Source organism: Suricata suricatta, chromosome 14 (assembly GCF_006229205.1).
Source record: "Suricata suricatta isolate VVHF042 chromosome 14, meerkat_22Aug2017_6uvM2_HiC, whole genome shotgun sequence".
Taxonomy (NCBI): domain Eukaryota; kingdom Metazoa; phylum Chordata; class Mammalia; order Carnivora; family Herpestidae; genus Suricata; species Suricata suricatta.
In genome coordinates, this window is record NC_043713.1 from 56,006,605 (window position 1) to 56,026,599 (window position 19,995).

General features: G+C 37.0%; 1 protein-coding gene across 1 annotated transcript in view; it reads left to right on the forward strand.

Annotated features, from left to right (window-relative positions):
• PTPRM (protein tyrosine phosphatase receptor type M) overlaps positions 1-19,995 on the forward strand; it is a 755,728-nt gene that overhangs the window by 456,738 nt on the left and 278,995 nt on the right. The window contains exon 8 of the mRNA XM_029921584.1: positions 12,062-12,370. Within this exon, the coding sequence (XP_029777444.1) occupies positions 12,062-12,370 (309 nt within the window). The remainder of the gene's footprint in view (positions 1-12,061; positions 12,371-19,995) is intronic.

Consider the following 19,995-nt stretch of genomic DNA (forward strand, 5'->3'; position numbering starts at 1 on the left):
GCTCTGGGACATATGCCTAAACCTCTAACTGCTAGGTTGCAAGGTGTTCGAATGTCTGTCTTCGGAGATGATGCCAAGATATCCTTCCCACATCACACTCTCATTAGTGGGTGTGTGTAAATCATTTTTCGTAGACCTGCGTCTTGCCAAGAGTTAGTATGACCCTTCTCAATTTCTGCTAATCAAATTTGGTATAAAATGGAACCATGCTACAACCTTAACTGATTTGCATTTTGGGGGTTAATATGAAGCTTGAGCATATTTTAAACAGTTTATTTTATTTTACATTTATTTATTTATTTATTTTGAGAGAGACAGAAACAGCACAAGCTGGGAAAGGGCAGAAAGAAAAGGGAGACAGAATCCCAAGCAAGCTTCATGCTGTCAGCGCTGAGCCCTACATGGGACTTGAACTCATGAAACTGCAAGATCATGACTAGTGCCAAAACCAAGAGTCTGATGCTTAACCAAATGAGCCACTGAGGTGCCCTTGTTATGCCCAGATTTTTAATATTGTCCCCAAAAACCAGAAACCACCAGGGAGACCGAGTCACACATGCAAAAGCAAAGGGCTTTATTATGAGTTTAGGCTGGCCAGGCCTAAGCTCGGGCTCACGGGCTTTACCGGCACAGTGGGTCCATGCTGAGAGCCCTGAACAAAGGTGGGGTAGGGCCTTTGTGGGTTTGGGAAGGAGGAGATACAGGAAATTGTGACACAGGTACAGTGATCCAATCACTATCGCCTATTATTATTGGCATTATCTTTAATCATACATTGTTACTTTTGGTGGGAGCCAATCACATTTAGGGTATTGACCAATTACAGAGTGGGCCCAGGACCCTCACATAGGGCTGACTAGCCTTCTAGGCCTGCCGTTAGTAATGTTAAAGGTGTTAGCAGGCCTTTCCTGATTGGGTGTGACAGGGTGGTCCCTCCTGCCTTGGGCAACATGTGTCCTTCTATTGTCCCTTGATTCTGAGAAACTGACACCTAGGCCTCTAAGGTCAGAGTCAGTTTGGTTCAGACCTGTGTCCTTACACCCTGAAGCTTGAACATATTTTCATATTTATGGTCTATTTTTTCCTCTTCTGTGAAACTTAGAAACTTAGAAACATGTTCTTAGTTTTCACCCATTTTTCTTTTGAGCTATCACCTTTTCTTGATCTCTGGGGTTTCCGTGTGTAACCCAGACAGCTCTCCTTTGTCAAATGCCAAGATCTTCTGCCCGGTGGCGTACTTTTTATTTTTCTATGAAATGCCTATTTATATCTTTTGTCCTTAGTCTATTTGGTTTGTTTTCCTTTCTTTCTTTCTTTTTTTTTTTTTTACAAGAATAAGACGATGTCTTAGCTTTTCATATGGTACAGCTTAATAAACACATTCTTGATTTTAATGTGGTATAAATAACCAAGCTTCCTATTGACACTTTGTGCTTTCTTATATCTTATTTTAGAAACACCTCCTCACCCTGAGATTAGGAGGATAACCACCCACATATTTTGGCACACATTTTAAATTTGGTTTCTCATGTTTAAACTTTTAATTTCAGGAGAAGTTGGTTTTTGTGTGATGTGGGGCGCACAATAGGAATCTCCTTTCATTATTCTTCTTTTCTTCTGATGTGGATACACAGGTCCCCCGGCACTGACTGTCCTTACTCCAGAAGTCAGAGTAAGGACCTCCTCCTCTTTCAGGTGCCTGGGTTGCTAAGGCAGTTGAGCATCCACCTCTTGATCTCGGCTCAGATCATGATCTCACAGTTCGTGGGTTTGAGCCTCATGTTGGGCTCTGGTCTAACAGCATGGAGCCTGTTTGGATCGATCTCTCTCTCTCTCTTTCATAAAAAATAAACATTAAATAATTTTTCCACCTATATTTTTTCAGCTGTATTCTAGGCAGCTCCATGCCTATTCTTTAAGCAATACCACTCTGCTTAAATAACTCTTGCTATCTAATTGGACAAGTTTCTCTACTCTATTCTTGGTCATGAGTGTTAATAACTCTTGGGGGTCTTGGCCTTGTCTTTGTTTTTGAATCAACTCATCAAGTTTCTCAGAACTCTAAGTAGATTTTGATCAAAATTGCACTGATTCCAGTGATTACTTTAGGGAGAGAGAATCTTAAAACAGGCTTCATACTCAGTGTGGAGCCCAGTGCAGGGCTGAATCCCACAACCCTGGAATCATGACCTGAGCTGACATCAAGAGACAGACATTTAGCTGACTGAACCACCGAGGCAAGTCTCCATTTCAAATTTTATACTTATTTCTTCCTACATTGGCTAGAACCTTCAGGAAAATATTCAGTAGATTCAGTGATAGCTTGCACCCTGTGTTGTTCCTTTGTGTGTTACCTGTCAGAGCAATACTTGCTAATTCTGGTGTGTGAAATTTCATTCTGTTCTTGATTTGCTGATTTTTCTTATAATGAATGGACATTTTAACAAATGCACTTTCTGCTTTTTTTTAACTATCATATGGTTTTTCTTCTTTAATTTGTTATTGTGATGAATTACATTTATAGACATTTTATGTTAAACCATCCTAATTAATCTAACTTGGTCATGCAGTATTATCATTTTTATGTATACAGTGGATTTGAATATTTTGTTCATAATTTATTCATCGATGCAGGAATGAAATATGTTGCTCATACACATTATCCTTATTTGGTTTTGTATTATGATATCAATTGCTTCATATATTCTAAGGCTATCTATCTTATGGTTGCATAAAAATTTATGGTTCTTTTATCTTCTTGATGAATGTTTTTTTCTTTTGATGAATTAAAACTTTTATCATTATGTAATGATTCTCTGTGTTCCTTTCTGCACCTATTTCTGTGTGTCTTGTGATTAATATTTGCCAATTACCTTTTCTTTTAGGATTTTACTTTCAAATTTCCAGGTACATAGGTCTTAGATTTATTCCTTCTAAACAACATATAGCAAGATAATGATTTTACGTTGAGTGTAACTCTTTGGATCTTTTAATTGATTCCATTTACATTTACTGTGATTTGTGATATATCTGGACGTGTTTCAACCAACAAGTTGGATTACTTGTATACGTATTTGACTTACTTGTTTTTCCTTTGAGTGTATGAGGTTTTTAAAAATGATTATTCTTTACTGTTGCAAAATGTCACCTACTGCTATTTTTATGGTAATTTACTGTAGAAAATTTGTCCTGCGTACTTAAAAAGTCTGTAATTAATAGCTTAAACCCCTTCTTCCCAATGATGTAAGGATCTTCTACCATTCTGACTCTGAACATTGCCTTCTCTGCTTATATTACTTTGTTTGTAGTGTAATCCCATGCCATTTTTAAAACCTCTCAAAATAGACATTATTATTATTATTTTACAAATACAAATTTAGATATTTTTTACTCGTCTCCTTTCTCTTAGCATCTCGGACCTTCCTTCAAACATCATTCTTTTTTCTTCCTGAAGTTTATCCTTGAATGTAGGTTATTCCCTTGCTTATTGAAAGACAGTTTTGCTGGGTATACAAGCTGTAAGCTGACATGTTTTCTCTCAGTGCTTCGCATATGCCATTCCCATTTTCTGCCTATCATGGATGCTGTGGAAACCTTCTGTCAATCTGATTGCTATAACTTTTTAAGTGATAACATCTCTCTCCAGATATTTTTAAGATATTCTCTTTGATTTTGGTGTCTGTAGTTTAACTACATAATGTCTAAGTGTATATTTAATTTGTACATGTTATACTGTCTTTATGTTTCAGTCGATGTCTTTTGTCAGTTCTGGAAATTTCTCAGTCATGATATCACCAGTTAGTGTACCTCCCCTCCATTTTCTATATTCTCTGCCTGGAGAGATTAGAAATGCATTAGACCCTCAAATTCTGTTCTGCATCTCACTTTCATGTTTTCTACTGCTATCCTGTTTCTAGTGTTCTGTGCTGCATTCTGGATAATCTTCTCTGATCTATCTTCTAGTTCATTAATTTTCTCAAACTGTGTTCAGTCTTGTTTGATTCATCCTTTGAGTTTTTGTTATATTTTAATCATTTATTTCTAAAAGTTATGTTTAGTTGCTTTTAAAATCCAGGGGCACCTGGTGGCTCAGTCAGATAAGCATTTGACTTTGGCTCAGGTCATGATCTCACAGTTCGTGGGTTCGAGCTTCACATCAGGCTCTGTGCTGACAGCTCAGAATCTGGAGCTGGCCTTGGATTCTGTGACTCCCTCTCTTTCTGTCCCTCCTTTGCTCACACTCGATCTCTCTGTCTCTGTCTCTCTCTCAAAAATAAATAAACATTAAAAAATTTTTAATCCAACTGGTTATTTTTCATTGTGGCATGCTCATTTTTGTGATTACATTTTTAACTTTGAAAGTGTTACTCAAATTCTGAATTCTTTATCGACATCTACATCTGTTGTTTTCTATTTCTGTTGACTCTCACTGTGGCAGTTTTCTGGGCAGTTTTGGTGATCTTCACTAAAGAGCTCATATTTGGCTGGTGTTTATCTTTGGAAACAGGAGACCTCATTTAGGAATGATTTTGTTCAGAGAAGATTTGTATTTTTGTCTCCTGGGATCCACGAGGTAGTATTGACTATCGACTACTGTGGACTTTAGCTACTTCCAAGTATCTGAGATTAACCTAGAGCCATCAGGTTTAGCTTCTCTATGCTTCCCCTGGCCCAAGGGTTATTCTTTAGATTGCAGGGAGGAGGTAGGCAGCTTTCATTTTATTTTATTGTCAATAAGGAACATGGTGTACAATGCCACTGGAGATACAGTACATTCTGTGCAATTAAAAAAATATATATATATACATATTTTTTATGCTGGATCTAATTGTGTTGAAGTGGAAGAGTGCTTTATAGCAAATGATGTGCCATTTTGTTGTAATCAGAAAACTTAATAATTATTTTGTGGATATATTATCCATCAATTCATTAATTTATCTAATTCTCCATTAGGTGAGTTTGAGTTTTTATTTTGCTTTGTGCAGATACACATAATATGATATGATCAATGGTTATTGGGAGAGACTCTTAACATAAACACTTGTCAAACAGAGTTTCTATAGCTGGAGGAAAATAGTTCTATACATAATACATTTCTATTTCAAAATTATATAAATGATACAGTTCATAAAATGATCCCACAGTAGATTTGCTTATTTACATTTTATTGGAACCAATGCCAATAATTCAAGATCTCTCCTCAGGAGCGGGTTTTTAGCTTTTTAGCCTCGAACTAAAATCTTGCTGAGGGGAAAGAAACATCTGAATATTGTTTTCCTTTTGGAGAGCGGTTCGACATTATCTAGCACACTTGAGGATGTACAAATTCTATAGACCAAGGGTCCCCCATTTTATGTCTACCCAAGGGAATTGGTGGCTAAGGAACACATATTCCAGGATGCTCCTTGTACAGTGCTTGTGATAGAGAAAAAGTAGACTCACCCTGTCTGTTCCTCAGTGGAGGGACGTGTAAGTAAACTGTGGCTTATTTGTTTAATAGAATTCTGTACACAAGTTATAATTATAGCTAGAGTTATATTTTTCAACTTGGCTAACATTGAATTCTCAAGTTGCAAAGAATGGTAGCATTTATGTAAAATTGTAATCATCCCAGATATATGTAATAAAAGTATAAAAACATGCCTGGGAATGAAACATAATAACCTTGGGATTGCTTGTAGGAAAGTGGAAAAGAACTTATATCAGTAATATTGTATTTTTTTCATAAAAACTTATCTGAAGCAAAACACAAAAATGTTAACACATTAGGAGGTACACAGGTGATTGTTTTCTTTAGGACTTTACAATGCTTTTCCAAGGTTTTATGCCTTAAAATTTCAAAGACCTTAAATTAACACCAAAGAGAAGAATGGTTCATGCTTAACAGAATAACATCTTTTAAGCATTGTGGGACTTCTGACCTTACTTTGTGCAGTTAATCAATGCAGGCAGAACAAAATATGACAAATGCCACTGCCGTTGAATACCTTGCCAGTGCTACACTTCTTTCTTCATAAGTTGTCAACAGTAAATTATTCACTGCCTCTTTTTTCCACCAGCCTTTCAACAAACTTTACTTAAGAACATTAAACTAAAAAAAAAAAAATTGTTTAAAAAATATTACCTTGAAAGATTTGGTGAAATTATCGTAAAAGCATGTACATTGGGTGATTAACCAAAGACCTGAGATAGATGATAGATGGATTTTTTTTTAATGTACAAACCAAACCAAACACTAAACAAAGGATTTCCCCACTCTCCTCTTTCCCTGTAACCTGATGCCACTGGAGAATTCTCCGCCAGGCTATAAGTGGTTGCTTCAATTTAGAGCTTGTGTATGGGCCTCCTTCCTGAAAAGGGCTACATTCTCTCCTTCCTGTAGTCATTTTGTCAGGTAAGAATCCTTTACATTTTTCCATAAAATGTGAACAGGATTTCCAGCTTTCTACTGTGATGGAAATGAACACCATTAATAAAAAGTGATAGGTGGGTAGTCCATTTTCCAACAACATGGGTGTAGTTGGTTACATACCTTTATCCTTCAGGCCAAGTTCAAACCCCCACTTGGAAAACACACGGGGCATCATGAAGAACTGAGGAATAAAGCAGAATGCATGATTTTCTGTGAGCCTTGGCACTGCTGTACTTCCATTCCTTTATTCAGTGAGCCTGGTTTTTCATCTCTTAAATTAGTACTATTTTTAAACTTGGGGGTTTTGTTTTTGATTTAGGAAGAAATTATTCTTTTCACGTAGGATTGTGTGAAATATTTAAGAAAAATAAACCATTTCAAGTACATGTCTTGATTTGAATTATGATGTAATCCAAAAACAATTCATGTGATACCTGTGAGAAGTATTATGGTAGAAGAGACTATTCAAATCCATATAATTCTTATGGTTACTTTTAATTTATATGATTACATCCATATATATAGATACCTGTAGGGTAGCATAAATTAAATTTAATAAATTTTATAAATTGAATTTTCAACTTCACTGGCAAGGGACACTTTTTAAAATCTGGACAACACTGACTAACTCAAAGACTAGTTATGTCACTTGAAAATAATGCCGTGTGCCTGAAATACTTGCTTCTTAGCAATATCGAGTGCTTGGGTAAACCAATATAATATCGATTAAGCAGGTATTTGCCCTGATTTAACTGACTAGTAAAGAAAGCTGTTATATTGTTATTTTTGTCTCCCTTTGTGTGGCTGATGAGACACAAACGCAGTAGCTGAAGGTGCCAAAGGAGACCTACCATGCCATTCTGGTTGTTACCGCTTTTATTGTAATAGACCTCTGGGTAGTTTGTGAAGAGGGAGAAGAGAGAAACCTGTTAGCGGGAGCATTGGTTCTAATCTATGTTTTTGATTATCAATGACAGGATCCTAAAATTACACCCAAATATCTTTCACAGGTTCTGAAATTGAGTTTCTGGAAAAGCACCGTAGTTGTAATAGAAGTAAAGAGCAGAGTTCCAGAGAAATGAGCTGTGAATTGAACCTGCAGTGGAAATTGATCCTCCCAGTCAGTTTCTGCCCTTATTCATAGGAAAGCAGGACTGAGTGTAGAAGGAGCCAGGATCACTGATTAAATAGGATGCTAAAGTGCCGGAGGCTAGTACTGCGCTTGCTGGTCCCTCAGGTCAGGGCTGTGACTGTCAGACTTCTCTGCTTGAAACCTGGCTGGAACTGGCAGAAAGAGAACAGAATGAAAAATGCTGCCGCCAGCCCGGGAAGCCATAAGAACTCCCTGACGAAGCTTCAGGCACGACAGCCATTGCTCTCCTCAGGGAGGCATTCTAGTCTCTTATCATGAGTCACTGGGTCCAGGTTGGGATGGCTGGCCTCATGATTCACGCCAGTGGGGCCTGTCATGAGACCCATTCCACTGTGGGCCAACGATGTGAGTGGGAAGACAAACGGCCTTGGAAGTGACTCGTGTGCCCAGTGGCATCTCCAGGATTGTGTGGAAAAAGAAGCAAGTATCTGCCTCGTGGTCCTGTGAATATAATTAATAACCCTGTTATCTAACCCTAAGAGATTTATTTTGTGCCTATATAATGGTAGTAATATATTCCAGGATTTTTTGGCAGTGCTCACATTCTGCTCCTAGAAATGCAGTATGAGTTGTAATTAGCCGACTGAAATTGCACATTTCTGGTTAGGAAGTTGCCATTTATTGCCTCCAGTGTGATATATTTCTACAACAATGCCCTTCAAAGTCTGCAGCGACCATCAGTATAACTCATGAGAGTAAATGTCCCTCATTCACACTTAATGCGCTAATCGAAATGGTTGGAGCAGAAGCTTTGAAGATAAAGGTACTATAAAACACTAACTTAAGATGTAACCATTATAGACCATTTCTGGATCCTAGCGCAATTTGTAGAATGGCACAAGAAAAGAAAAAAAGCAATGAAATCAGGCCGTTTGCTTAGGATGACTTGAAAGGGTTGTGAGATCCCCTTAGTCCTTGTACTTAGCCTGTCAACACTACCCTCAAAGGAGAGCATCATCACAGGTAGTTGGCAATTCACAGCATTCAGTTTATGTTGCCAGCTCTCGTTTTCCCATCTCACTTAACTAATTCCTACCTTTTGGTCCTGATGGGCGAAATGACAGCTCTATATCTAAGGTGAACCTTGTTGCCTGCATTGTGGTATTTTTTTTAAGTTTATTTATTTATTTTGAGAGAGAGTGTGTGTGAGAGCAGAATAGGGAGGAGGCAGAGAGAGAGAAAGAGGGAGTCCCAAGCAGGCTCCGCACAGTCGGTGCAGAGAGCCAACAGGAGACTTGATCCCACGAACCACAAGATCATGACCTGAGCCAAGATCAAGAGTTGGACGCTCTACTGACTGAGCCACCCAGAAGCCCCTGCATCGTGCCATTGATTCAATTTCTCTCTTACACTTTCCCCTAATGGAGAAGTCATGGGATGGCTGGAATGGATGATAAAGTGGCATTCATCCCTGAGCCCTGTTGATATGATTTGCCCCCACCGTTTTGGTGTAGACATGTTAGGAGACTACAGCCTGCCTCTAGCCTGCTACTTACCTCTCTTGACAGTAGAATCTTTGGAACCTTGGCCATAGATATGGTTGTTTTGCGTTAGGCTTAGCTGTTTTATTTGGCAAATTTATGGAAAGTTTGAGACATAATTTTACCCTGATGGAACTTTTATTAACAGAGGGGAAGCCAGCAAGCATTTCAAGAAAACTTGACCAGTAAACAGACCGAACCCTTGGGTTTTTGTTTTTTTTTAATTCCTGGAACTTAGTCCATGTCTGTATTTTCTTGACTAAGAAATGATTCAGGCCTGTTTATGCAAAAGAAAATCATTTTTTACAGAAATTAAGTTAGAACTATGTTGTTTAAACTAATATCTGAAGCATTTCGTCATTTTATTAATAAGTAAAATTGATGAAAACCTTAGGAAAATGCTGTAGAACAGTTCTTGTGGATATCTGTGATTAATAAGGAAAGGGGCAAAGAGATGCTTATTAATCTGGTTATGTATAAGGAATCTGGAGCTTATTAAAAGTTTTTGTAAACATTCAACTAACGAAGCATTATATAAAATTAGACATCTCCTTTACATTGCAAAAAGTCACTAGACTGGAAAAAACCATCAATGTTATTTTCAAAATAACTTATTTATGATATTTCTCCTAACACTAGCAATTTAAATATAAAAAATTGATTTAGTAATAAGGTACATTCCGTGAGAATGCCACTCAGGATTCTCTGGGGGAATTTTTATCTCACTCATCCTTGGTTCCTAGAATTACCACAGGATGGAGTAGCATGAATGATCATTATTAATCTCAGTTTACGGTTGAGCAGATATCTAGCTGATGACTCTCATCTCACGTACATAAAACCAAGGCATCATTTCCGTTGAAGTGTTTTCATTGTTGGAGGTCACAGGGAAGGGAGTAGTCAGTAGTTCTAGGTTCTCCCTACATCCTAAATGATGGAGAAAACTAGGAATTTATGCACAAATGGAAGTCAAGAAATGAACTTCAGTAGTAGTCCAGACAAATCTCCAGTAGCTGCAAAGTATAAGTCAGAGTTGTCTGGGAAAGCCAAATTTGGGAGCATGGCATAGACTGCTCTTCTATGAAATTAGAAAGAGGAAAGAGTCACAGCACTTCTGTTCAAAGATTAAATGCATGGGACCTTTATTATATTTTACATTCTGTGGCCATGTTGTAGGTGAGAGTTGGGATATTTTGAGCATTCTAATTTAACTACTTGTAATAATTTATTTTGGTAGAAACTCTGCAGGAGAGAGTTAAAGCAGCATGGTCCATTGTCAGACAGATAGGAATTCAAGAGCCATAGTGAAACTTTGAATCAAGTTCTCGAACTAACCTTGGCTGCAATTTTTTCATCTGTATATTGGGAAGAATAGCACTTGATTCACAGGATTGTTTTGAGGAACATAGACTGTATATAAAACAAGTCACATATAGTAAGTGCACATACAGTAAATAGTTGCTATTATTTCTCAAGCTTTCCTGCTGATTTTCCCTTACCAGTCGTAGATCTCTTTGCATTCATGTAGGATGACCACAATTCAGGAAAACAAAAAATCAGAATATATGGAATAAGTATATTTATGGATGGTCCAAAACAGAACGTTTTAGATCAGCAAATTCATGAAAGGTAAACTGCTTAGAAAAGTGTATAGCAAATAGTAAATGCTCAATAAATGTTATGTATTTATTTTTTTAATTAACATGCATTCATTTTTTTGAGAGACAGACAAAGTGTGCAAGCAAGGCAGGGGCAGAGGGAGAGGGAAACACAGAATCTGAAGCAGGCTCCAGGCTCTGAGCTGCCCGTACAGGGCCTGATGTGGGGCTTGAACCTACAAACCATGAGACCATGACCTGAGCTGAAGTTGGATGCTTAACTGACTGAGCCACCCAGGCGCCCCGTGTTTATTTTTTAACATTTATTTATTTTTTAAGAAAGTGAGTGAGCATGAGCAGGAGAGAGGCAGAAAAAGAGGGAGACAGAGAATCCCAAGCTAACAGTGAGGAGACTGACACAGGGCTTGATCTCTCAAACGTAAGAAATCAAGAATCAGATGTTCAACAAACTGAGCCACCCAGGCACCCCAAATATTATGTATTTAGTACCATGTTTTTCATCATTGTCTCATAAACAAGTTAATGCTTTCTCTGCATATAGTCTTTCTTTTAAATCTTTTAAAATACTTATATATTCTCTGCAAGTTATTTCGATTTCTATATTTGAAACCCTGTGTCTGGAGCTTGGCCTCCATAGTAATACTAAGACATTGTCAGGGATAGGAAAGAACTACTTGCACAGTAATTGCATGAAGTTCTATACAAATCAAAACCCAGAAAAGGCCTGCAGTCCTGCTCAGAGGTTTATGCTCTCTAATCGTTAATGTTATGTCATGCTCAATTCTGAAGCTTCTTCGCTTATGTTTTCCAATTACATAATTACAAATCAATTTAAAAAGATAAAATATGTTGATCAGTTCACATGAAGATTGGTTTGATGTGTCAGAGCCTTAGATGAAAAGAGCCTTAACTAAAAGCACTGTATTGCCCTCTAATGAAAATTTTGGAAGTTGATAGTTCAGGGACCGAATGGGAACTCAGTAATTAGTAGTAACTCTAGGTCCTTGGTCGTTGCTTTGGTGAACGTTTAAGTGCCTCGTGGTCCATCCTAGAGGGATGAGCAAAAACCGTCACATCCTCAATCCAGTAAATAGGAAGGGAGAAGGAGAAAAGATGGTTAGCTCTTCTTTTTAAGGACACCTCCCAGAAACTGTTCTTGATCTCCTCTTGTATGCCGGTCACCAGAACTTAGGCACATGGCCACACTTCGCTCAGAAGACACTGAAGATTCTACTCTTTATTCTGGGTGGCCTGCGCCCAGCTAAGATTTAGGGATTTTGTTATCATGGAGGAGACCAAATATTCGGGACAACTAGAACTGTCCGTGACCTCTGGGCTTCACCAAACTCTTATCATTCTCCTGTTTTCTTGTTCCTCTTTTTCTTTTCTGCATCAGATCCCATGCGTGGCCCAAGAAAACTGGAAGTGGTCGAAGTGAAATCTCGACAAATCACCATCCGCTGGGAGCCATTCGGATATAATGTGACTCGGTGCCACAGCTATAACCTCACGGTCCACTACTGTTACCAGGCAGGAGGGCAGGAGCAAGTGCGGGAAGAAGTGAGCTGGGACATGGATAATTCACACCCTCAACACACGATCACCAACCTCTCACCATATACCAACGTCAGTGTGAAACTCATCCTCATGAATCCTGAGGGACGGAAGGAAAGTCAAGAACTCATAGTACAGACAGATGAAGACTGTGAGTACTTTTAAATAATCTATTGATATGAAATACATATTCTTTCAAAGAAGCAGTCTTTATTTCTCTTAAAGTGAGATCTCTGTAATGAAAATAAAGACACTAGTTACAGTGTCAATAATATAAATGTGTATCTGTGCCTCTGAATTTAAGCATTGATTTAAAAGGGTAAAGGAATAAAGATATAAAAGTTTATTTTAATTCTTTATGAGTCATATAGTTACCTTTTCTATATATAATTACTCTATATTGCTCTCAATAGTTCTTCATTCAAATTTTATTGTCATGCTAGACTTAAGAGTTGTTGTTTGGGAATTAAATTACATGAAATGCTTATTTAAATATATTTAAATGGCATTCTGAAACAGATTTCATAATTCAGATAAAAATTTAGCACAAAATAGAGGCTGCCCTTGCTTTTCAGCCAGTGCTGAGAAATTATCTCATTAGATTGTTGGCCATGTAATGGATCATAGGTTCCCATAGGACCAATATAATAATTGGATATTACCTCAGTAAACAAGGATTTAACAAATAGGCAGTGCATGTCAATAGCAACTCATCAAAGAAAGCAAATACACAGTTGCAGTAAACATCTAAAATAATTTAAAATGTAAAATTATACGCTTAATCCCAGAACATGGACATAATCGAACTTTTACATTGATTATACAGGGGACTGTCATGTACATATGGCACATAAAATACAGTGGTAGCGTTATCATATATTTGACCTGAAATGTATTTGCCAGGCATCCGAGTAAGAAGGCAAGGAACTTGAGAAGCCCATTAAATGAATACATATACTTATTCCTGGGAAAAAGAGATATTTCACTTTTTTTTCCTGCAAGCAGATGATTATGCAGTGATCCTTGATCACTGACTATAACATGCATTAAATGTTTCCAACACTTTTTTGTTTCATTTAAAGAGCTGACAGAGTAGATTTGAGTGGTTATTCCTTATACAGCACCATCCATTATTGCTATGGAAGGAAAACATGGGAGCAGCAAGAGTAAATGAGGAGCTCACCCCACAAATTTCTCTTCTCTGTAGCCCTGCCCGATCAGGTCCTGCCTCAGGTTGCTTTCAAATAGTTGTCTCATTGCCATTATTTTTGTAAGGAATGTTAGCTTGCTACAGTTTGCTCAGTCAGGGCTGAGACTAGGAGGAGCATTGTCTGTTTCTTCCGGTTCTTTCTCATTTTCCAGAAAAGTGGAAATAAGGTGCCAACATTGTCAGCTGGCCACCTCAGACTGCCCCCCCCCCATATTTCTATGCTTAATTTGGCTCTAACTCCTGTTATTTCTACTTCCAAAGTATTAAATTGTTCTTTTGTCTCAATTCCCACTACCTATATCCAGACCCTCACCTCATTACGTCATGCTGAAATGTCTAAACTTCCTCAGCGGTTCCAGCTTCTCCCCATTCTAATGTTGCCTGCTCACCCACAGAACTAATGTTTAAGATATGCCTGCATCTCTGTTATTTCTCTTCCTTTTATTTATTTGAGTCCTCTCTCTTTGACATCAGTGGAAACATTGTTTTAGGTCTGTCTCTTCTGGCAAGGTAAAGAAAAGGAAAATTAAACATCAAAATAGAAAGCTTTTGGATAGCAAAGGAAATAATCAAAACATTAAAAAGGCCACCTACTGAGTGGGAAAAGATATTTTCAGATGATATGGATTATAAGGGATTAATCTCAAAAATAAGTAAAGAACATATACAATTCAGTGCCAAGAAAACAAATAATCCATTATAAAAATAGGCAAAAGACCTAAATAGACATTTTTCCAAAGTAGACATACAGATGGTCAATAGACACATGAAGAGATGCTCAACATCACTCATCATCAGAGAAATGCAAATTAAAACCAGAATGAGGTGTCATCTCACACCTGTCAGAGTGGCTAAAATAAGTAACACAAGAAATAACAAGCGTTGGCGAGGGCGTGGAGAAAAAGGAACCCTGTGCTGGGACAGGGGAATCCATGCTGGACAGCCACTGTGGGAAGCGCTACGGGGTGTCCTCAAGAAATTAAAGATAGAATTACCATATGATCCAGTAATTCTACTACTACTTACCCAAAAAACTGAGAGCACTAACTCAAAAAGATGTGTGCACCCCTATTTTTATTGCAGCATTACTTACAGTAATCAAGATATGGAAGCAACCCACGTGTCCACATATAGGTGGACAATATATGGACTATCACTCAGGTGTAAACAGAACGAAATCTTGCCACATGACATAGATGGGCCCTAGAGGATATAATGCAAAGTGAAATCAGTTAGAGAAAGATTAACACGATATCATATCGCTCATATGTGGAATTTAGGAAACAAAACAAATGGACAAAGGAAAAAAAGAGAGAGAAACCAAGAAACAGACTCTTAAAAACAGAGGACAAACTGGTAGTTGCCAGAGGAGAGGTCGGTAGGGGGGATGGGTGGAATAGATAAAAGGGATTAAAAGTACACTTATCCCCATGAGCACTGAGGAATGTATACAATCATTGAGTCATTGTATTGTACACCTAACACTAATAGAACATTGTATGTTAATTACACTTGAATTAAAAATTTTTTGATAAGAGGATAAAAATCCATTTGCATCGTGTCACTCTCTCCACAGAGCTTTCAATGACGTTATTTAAATCTTGGCTTCCAAGGGTCGTGGCTCATACTGTAGAACTAGTGACTTTTCCTCCAGTGCAGATAATTCCACACAGATGTCACAGGGGCATCAGGTGTGGTAGGCCATGCCCCTTCCATTCCAGGCTTTTCCTCAAGGTCTGCTCTCCAGCGCCTCCTCCCTTCCACCTGGCTACATCTCACTTCTGGTTCCTCTGCGCCTTCCCCAAGGGCTCCTCAGGCTTCAGGTCTTTCAAAAAGCTGCCTCCAACTCCTCCAGCCTGTAGCACTCTCATCCTTCTGACCTCCTTTGCACCTGATAAGAATCTTTTAATCTATGGGCTTTAATTCCCTCCTCTGAGAAGTGAAAATAATAACAGTTCTCAAGCATATTGGAGTTAGAGGAAATTTATACAAAGCTGTTTGTAGCTAACAGAGGCCTTTAATAAGTGATCATTATTATTTTGTTACAGTGATTCAACACAGCTCCTTGTGACCTTTCCTTGCTCTCTCTGTTAAACAATCTTTTTTTCTCTTAACTATAAACTAGTAAGAAGAAGCCTTCTATTCTTCTTCTGTGACAATAAGCATGATAAAGATTAGGAAATAAAATACTCAAAAGTGTTCTATTAGTCTTTAGATAAAATAGTTAAGTTTGTTGATAATCGTCTCATTGATGTTTTAGTCAACAGTAATGTTTTAACCAATGACAGGGGAAGATGACATGCAGTTGTTTCTAGAGATGAGCAGGTGTATCTTACTCTCAGACCCACATGCATGAACCCAGTCACTACTTTTGGGTTTTAAATTGAGAAAGGATAGGAGATAAGAGTTCTTCTGTTAAGTTCTATCAGGACATGAGATCAGAATGACTTATCTTTTTGTTTAAATTATCTTGCTAGTCCCAGAAGTTGGGGCATGCATGGCTTCCAAAGAAAAATCTACTATTTCTATAGCACACTGGCATGCAGTTAATTAGAAAAACTTTTATTTCCTAACAACAAAGACTTCAAAAACATGGAGGAAAAAGACAAAAATAGAATAATTGTCATTCCCGAGTTTGAAAAGAGTAAGGTGGCTACTTTATGTATTTACCATTATAAAAGGCTATAATTTGTTGAGCATTATGAGTTTTACTGTGATAAAATATTTTTATTGATTATTGTTTATTTCATGAGAATGTACATGGAAAAATTATCTCTTTATCACTGTCAAAGGTATCACAAGAAAGAATAGGGCTCAGTTCCACAAATTTAGAAACTAAAGCTTATCTATCCCAAATCCCAAATTTCTAAGAACTTCTGAAAACAGGTAGTAGACCTAAGTTCTGTGAGATACTATTATTCCTGATTTATTCAACTCTTCTGGTATTTTAGTTTAGTTTACTTTGTCTGCCCTTGACCTTAAAAATGTATATGTATAATTATATATATTTATATATTATACATACTACATGTGTACATATATTACATATACATATAGAATTATACATATTTCATATAAATACAGTATACGTATATATGAATCTCAGGTTTTCTTGTTAATATTTCTACAGTGTTATCAATTACAGGATCTCCAGTAGATTTTAATAAGTTTACCCTTTTAAGTTGTCCTCTGTTCAGCATAATTTTGACTTTCCCATTTTATTTTATTATAATTTACACTAACTGAATAAAATCAAAGATATATTTTTTCTAAGTCTTTACCTCTTTACATTTGCACATACATCAATTAGTATTCTCAGTTAGGAAATACCATCTCAAAATAATAGAGCCACTCATATTTGCCTTGATACCATGGGAAGACTGATGATGATGTCATAATAAACACTTTCAAGATCGAGAGGAAGACTAGACTTTTCTCTGGCATGGCCTGTTTTACATCAGCTTCTGATTGATGAATATTACCATATTATATCCTGGACTCTGAATTTTCATAGAACCCATCAGTGTTATAACTTCTTAAATATGTTCGTTTTCTTCATTTCTACATAGTTTGACATCAATTCCTTCAACCTGAGGTAAACAATTATTCTCATATTTACATATTATTTAGAGTTTGGATGTTAGAGATGAACTTAATCCACATTCCTCATTTTAGATATGAAGAAACTGAGACCCAAAGAGGTTCAGTGAATTGTCCAAATTGTACAGCTTACTTCCTGAAAAGTCTTGGGGTGCCTGGGTGGCTGAGTCAGTTAAGTGTCGAGCTCTTGGTTTCAGCTCAGGTCAGGATCCCAGAGTCATGAGGTTGAGCCCCACATTGGGCTCCTTGCTGGGCGTGGAACCTGCTTCAGATCCTCCCTCTTCCTCTGTCCCTACCCATTCAAAATTAATAAATAAATAAGTAAATACTGAAAAGTCTTAAATCAGTTCTCACATCTGACTGTCTTTTTTTTTTTGACAAGCTATACTTAGCTCTATTTAAAATAACTATAAAATCTTACATCTCCCTCAGTAGCCCATCAACTAAAAATATGTTTTCTACCTATGAGTCCTTTTTTTTAAAAAGTTTTTTTAAATATTTTTATTTTTGAGAGAGAGAGAGAGAGAATGAGCAGAGGAGGGTCAGAGAGAGAGGGAGACACAGAATCTGAAGCAGGCTCCAGGCTCTGAGCTAGCTGTCAGCACAGAGCCCGATGCAGGGCTCGAACCCACGAACCGTGAGATCATCACCTGAGCTGAAGTCGGACGCCCAACTGACTAAGCCACCAGGCGCCCCTTAATCCTTTTGAAATTCTAGGCAGCCTTTCCAACCTTGGATATCTTACCAACCCTTAAAGGACTATTTATATCCTCCCACAATCTTAAACATTCTCCAACCCCCTTTTTAAATTGTATTGAGATGTGTGTATCCATTCATGAGTTGATGAACATTAGGGTTGTTTCCACTTGGGCTATTATGAAAATGCTATTATTACTTGTATATTAATATTCATAATTTTATTTTAATGCTAAAGTATAATTTTTTTGAGTAATATATGTTTTCAGTTCTCTTGGATATGTACCTAGGAGTGGAATTCACATAGTACATTTATTGATGTGTATCTGTTTGAAGAGCTGCTGGGTGGTTGATTTTATATGCCCTCCAACAGGACATGAGGGTTTCAGTTTCTCCACATTCTCACCCATGCTTATTATCTGCCTTTGGATTATGGCCACTTTAATGGTGTGAAATACTATCTCATTGTGGTTTTGATTTGCATTTTCCTGCTGGCTACTGACATTGAGCATCTTTTCATGTGCTTATTGGCCATTTGTGTATCTTTTTTGGCAAAGCTTTTATACAAAGGCTTTGTCCATTTTAATTGGATTATTTATTTTCTTCCTGGGGTTTTAATAAGTTCTTTATGTATTTAAGATACAAGTCTCTTGCCAGATAAATGATTTGCAAAAATTTTCTCCTATTCTACATGTTGTCTTTTCACTTTCTCGATAGTGCCACTTGAAGCACAAAAGCTTTCTTTTTGATGATGTACAGTTTATCTGCTTTTTGTTTCTTTTCTTTTGATGTCGTGTCCAAGAAATTATTGCCTAATCCAAGATCATGAAGAATGACACCTGTGTTTCATTCTAACCGTTTTGTAGTTTAGCTTATAACATTAATTTTTTAATCTGTTTTGATATAAACTTTATATATGATGGGAGGTAAGAATCCAACTTCATTTTTTCCCATGTGGGTATCCAGTTGTCCAAGCACCATTTGTTGAAAAGGTCATTTTCTCCCCATTAAATTTTCCTGCCTTCCTTAATGAAAACCAATTAACTGCAAATGTAGGGATTTGATGTTGTATTCTCAATTCTGTTCCACTAATTTGTATATTTATCTTTATGTCACTACCATATTGTCTTGATATAATAGCTTTGTAATAAGTTTTGAGAGGTGCAAAATCTCTCCAACCACTCTTTGATTACTTACAATATCACCAAAAACATTGATCGTGCCCCTTTAAATATATGTAGAAATACTACGGATACACTAGTTTTTAAATAGGATAGACACACCAATACACTAAGTTGTGTATGATATAAAGCATATGTGCAAAAAAGGAATTTAAATGAAGATGAGAGACATATTTTTAAATAATATTAGATGTTATTTTATAGAAAATTGGCAGGTAAATTCCTACCTTCCCTTATGCCCATTAGATTTTTTTTTTGAAAACTAGTCAGTTCAGGTTTTTAAAAAATCTCACCAAAGGAGCATCTGGATGGCTTAGTTGGTTAAGTGTCCTACTCTTGATTTCAACCCAGGTCATGATCTCACAGTTTGTGAAATTGAGCCTCATGTTGGGCTCTGTGCTGACAGCGTGGAGCCTACTTGGGATTCTCCCCCCTTCTCTGTGTCCCTTGTCCTCTCCCCCTCTTCCTCCCTCCCTCTCCCTCTCTCTCTCTCTCTCTCTCTCTCTCTCTCTCTCAAAATGAATAAATAAACATTTTTAAGATGGCATCAAAACTCCCAGTTTTTGTAATCATTAATAAATGAAATATTCTGTAAAATATTTATTACATATTATTTCATCTACATCACATCTCTTTAAAACATTTATTTTGTGCATATGTAGGAGATATTAAAGATCAGTACAATAGTTCATTTCTATTTTTCTTTCACATGCTTTTGTTACTCAGTAATATAAATATAAAATAAATAATAAAATTATAAATATAATATACATCCATGATAATGTACATAGCTGCCATTTATTTTCAGTCTTTTTTGTATATTATATGATATATATGTATCATATAAAACATTCTATTGTACTGTTTGGTTTGTCTCCAATTTATAATTTTTATTTAAAAATGCTATGTTGGGCGCCAGAGTGGCTTAGTCAGTTAAGCTCCCAACTTTTGATTTTGGCTCAGGTCATAAGCTTGGGATTCATGAGATCAAGCCCCGAGTTGGACTCTGTGTTGACAGTGCAGAGCCTGCCTGGGATTCTATCTCTCTTTCTCTCTGCCTTCTCTCTTGCTTTGCGCACGTGAACGTTT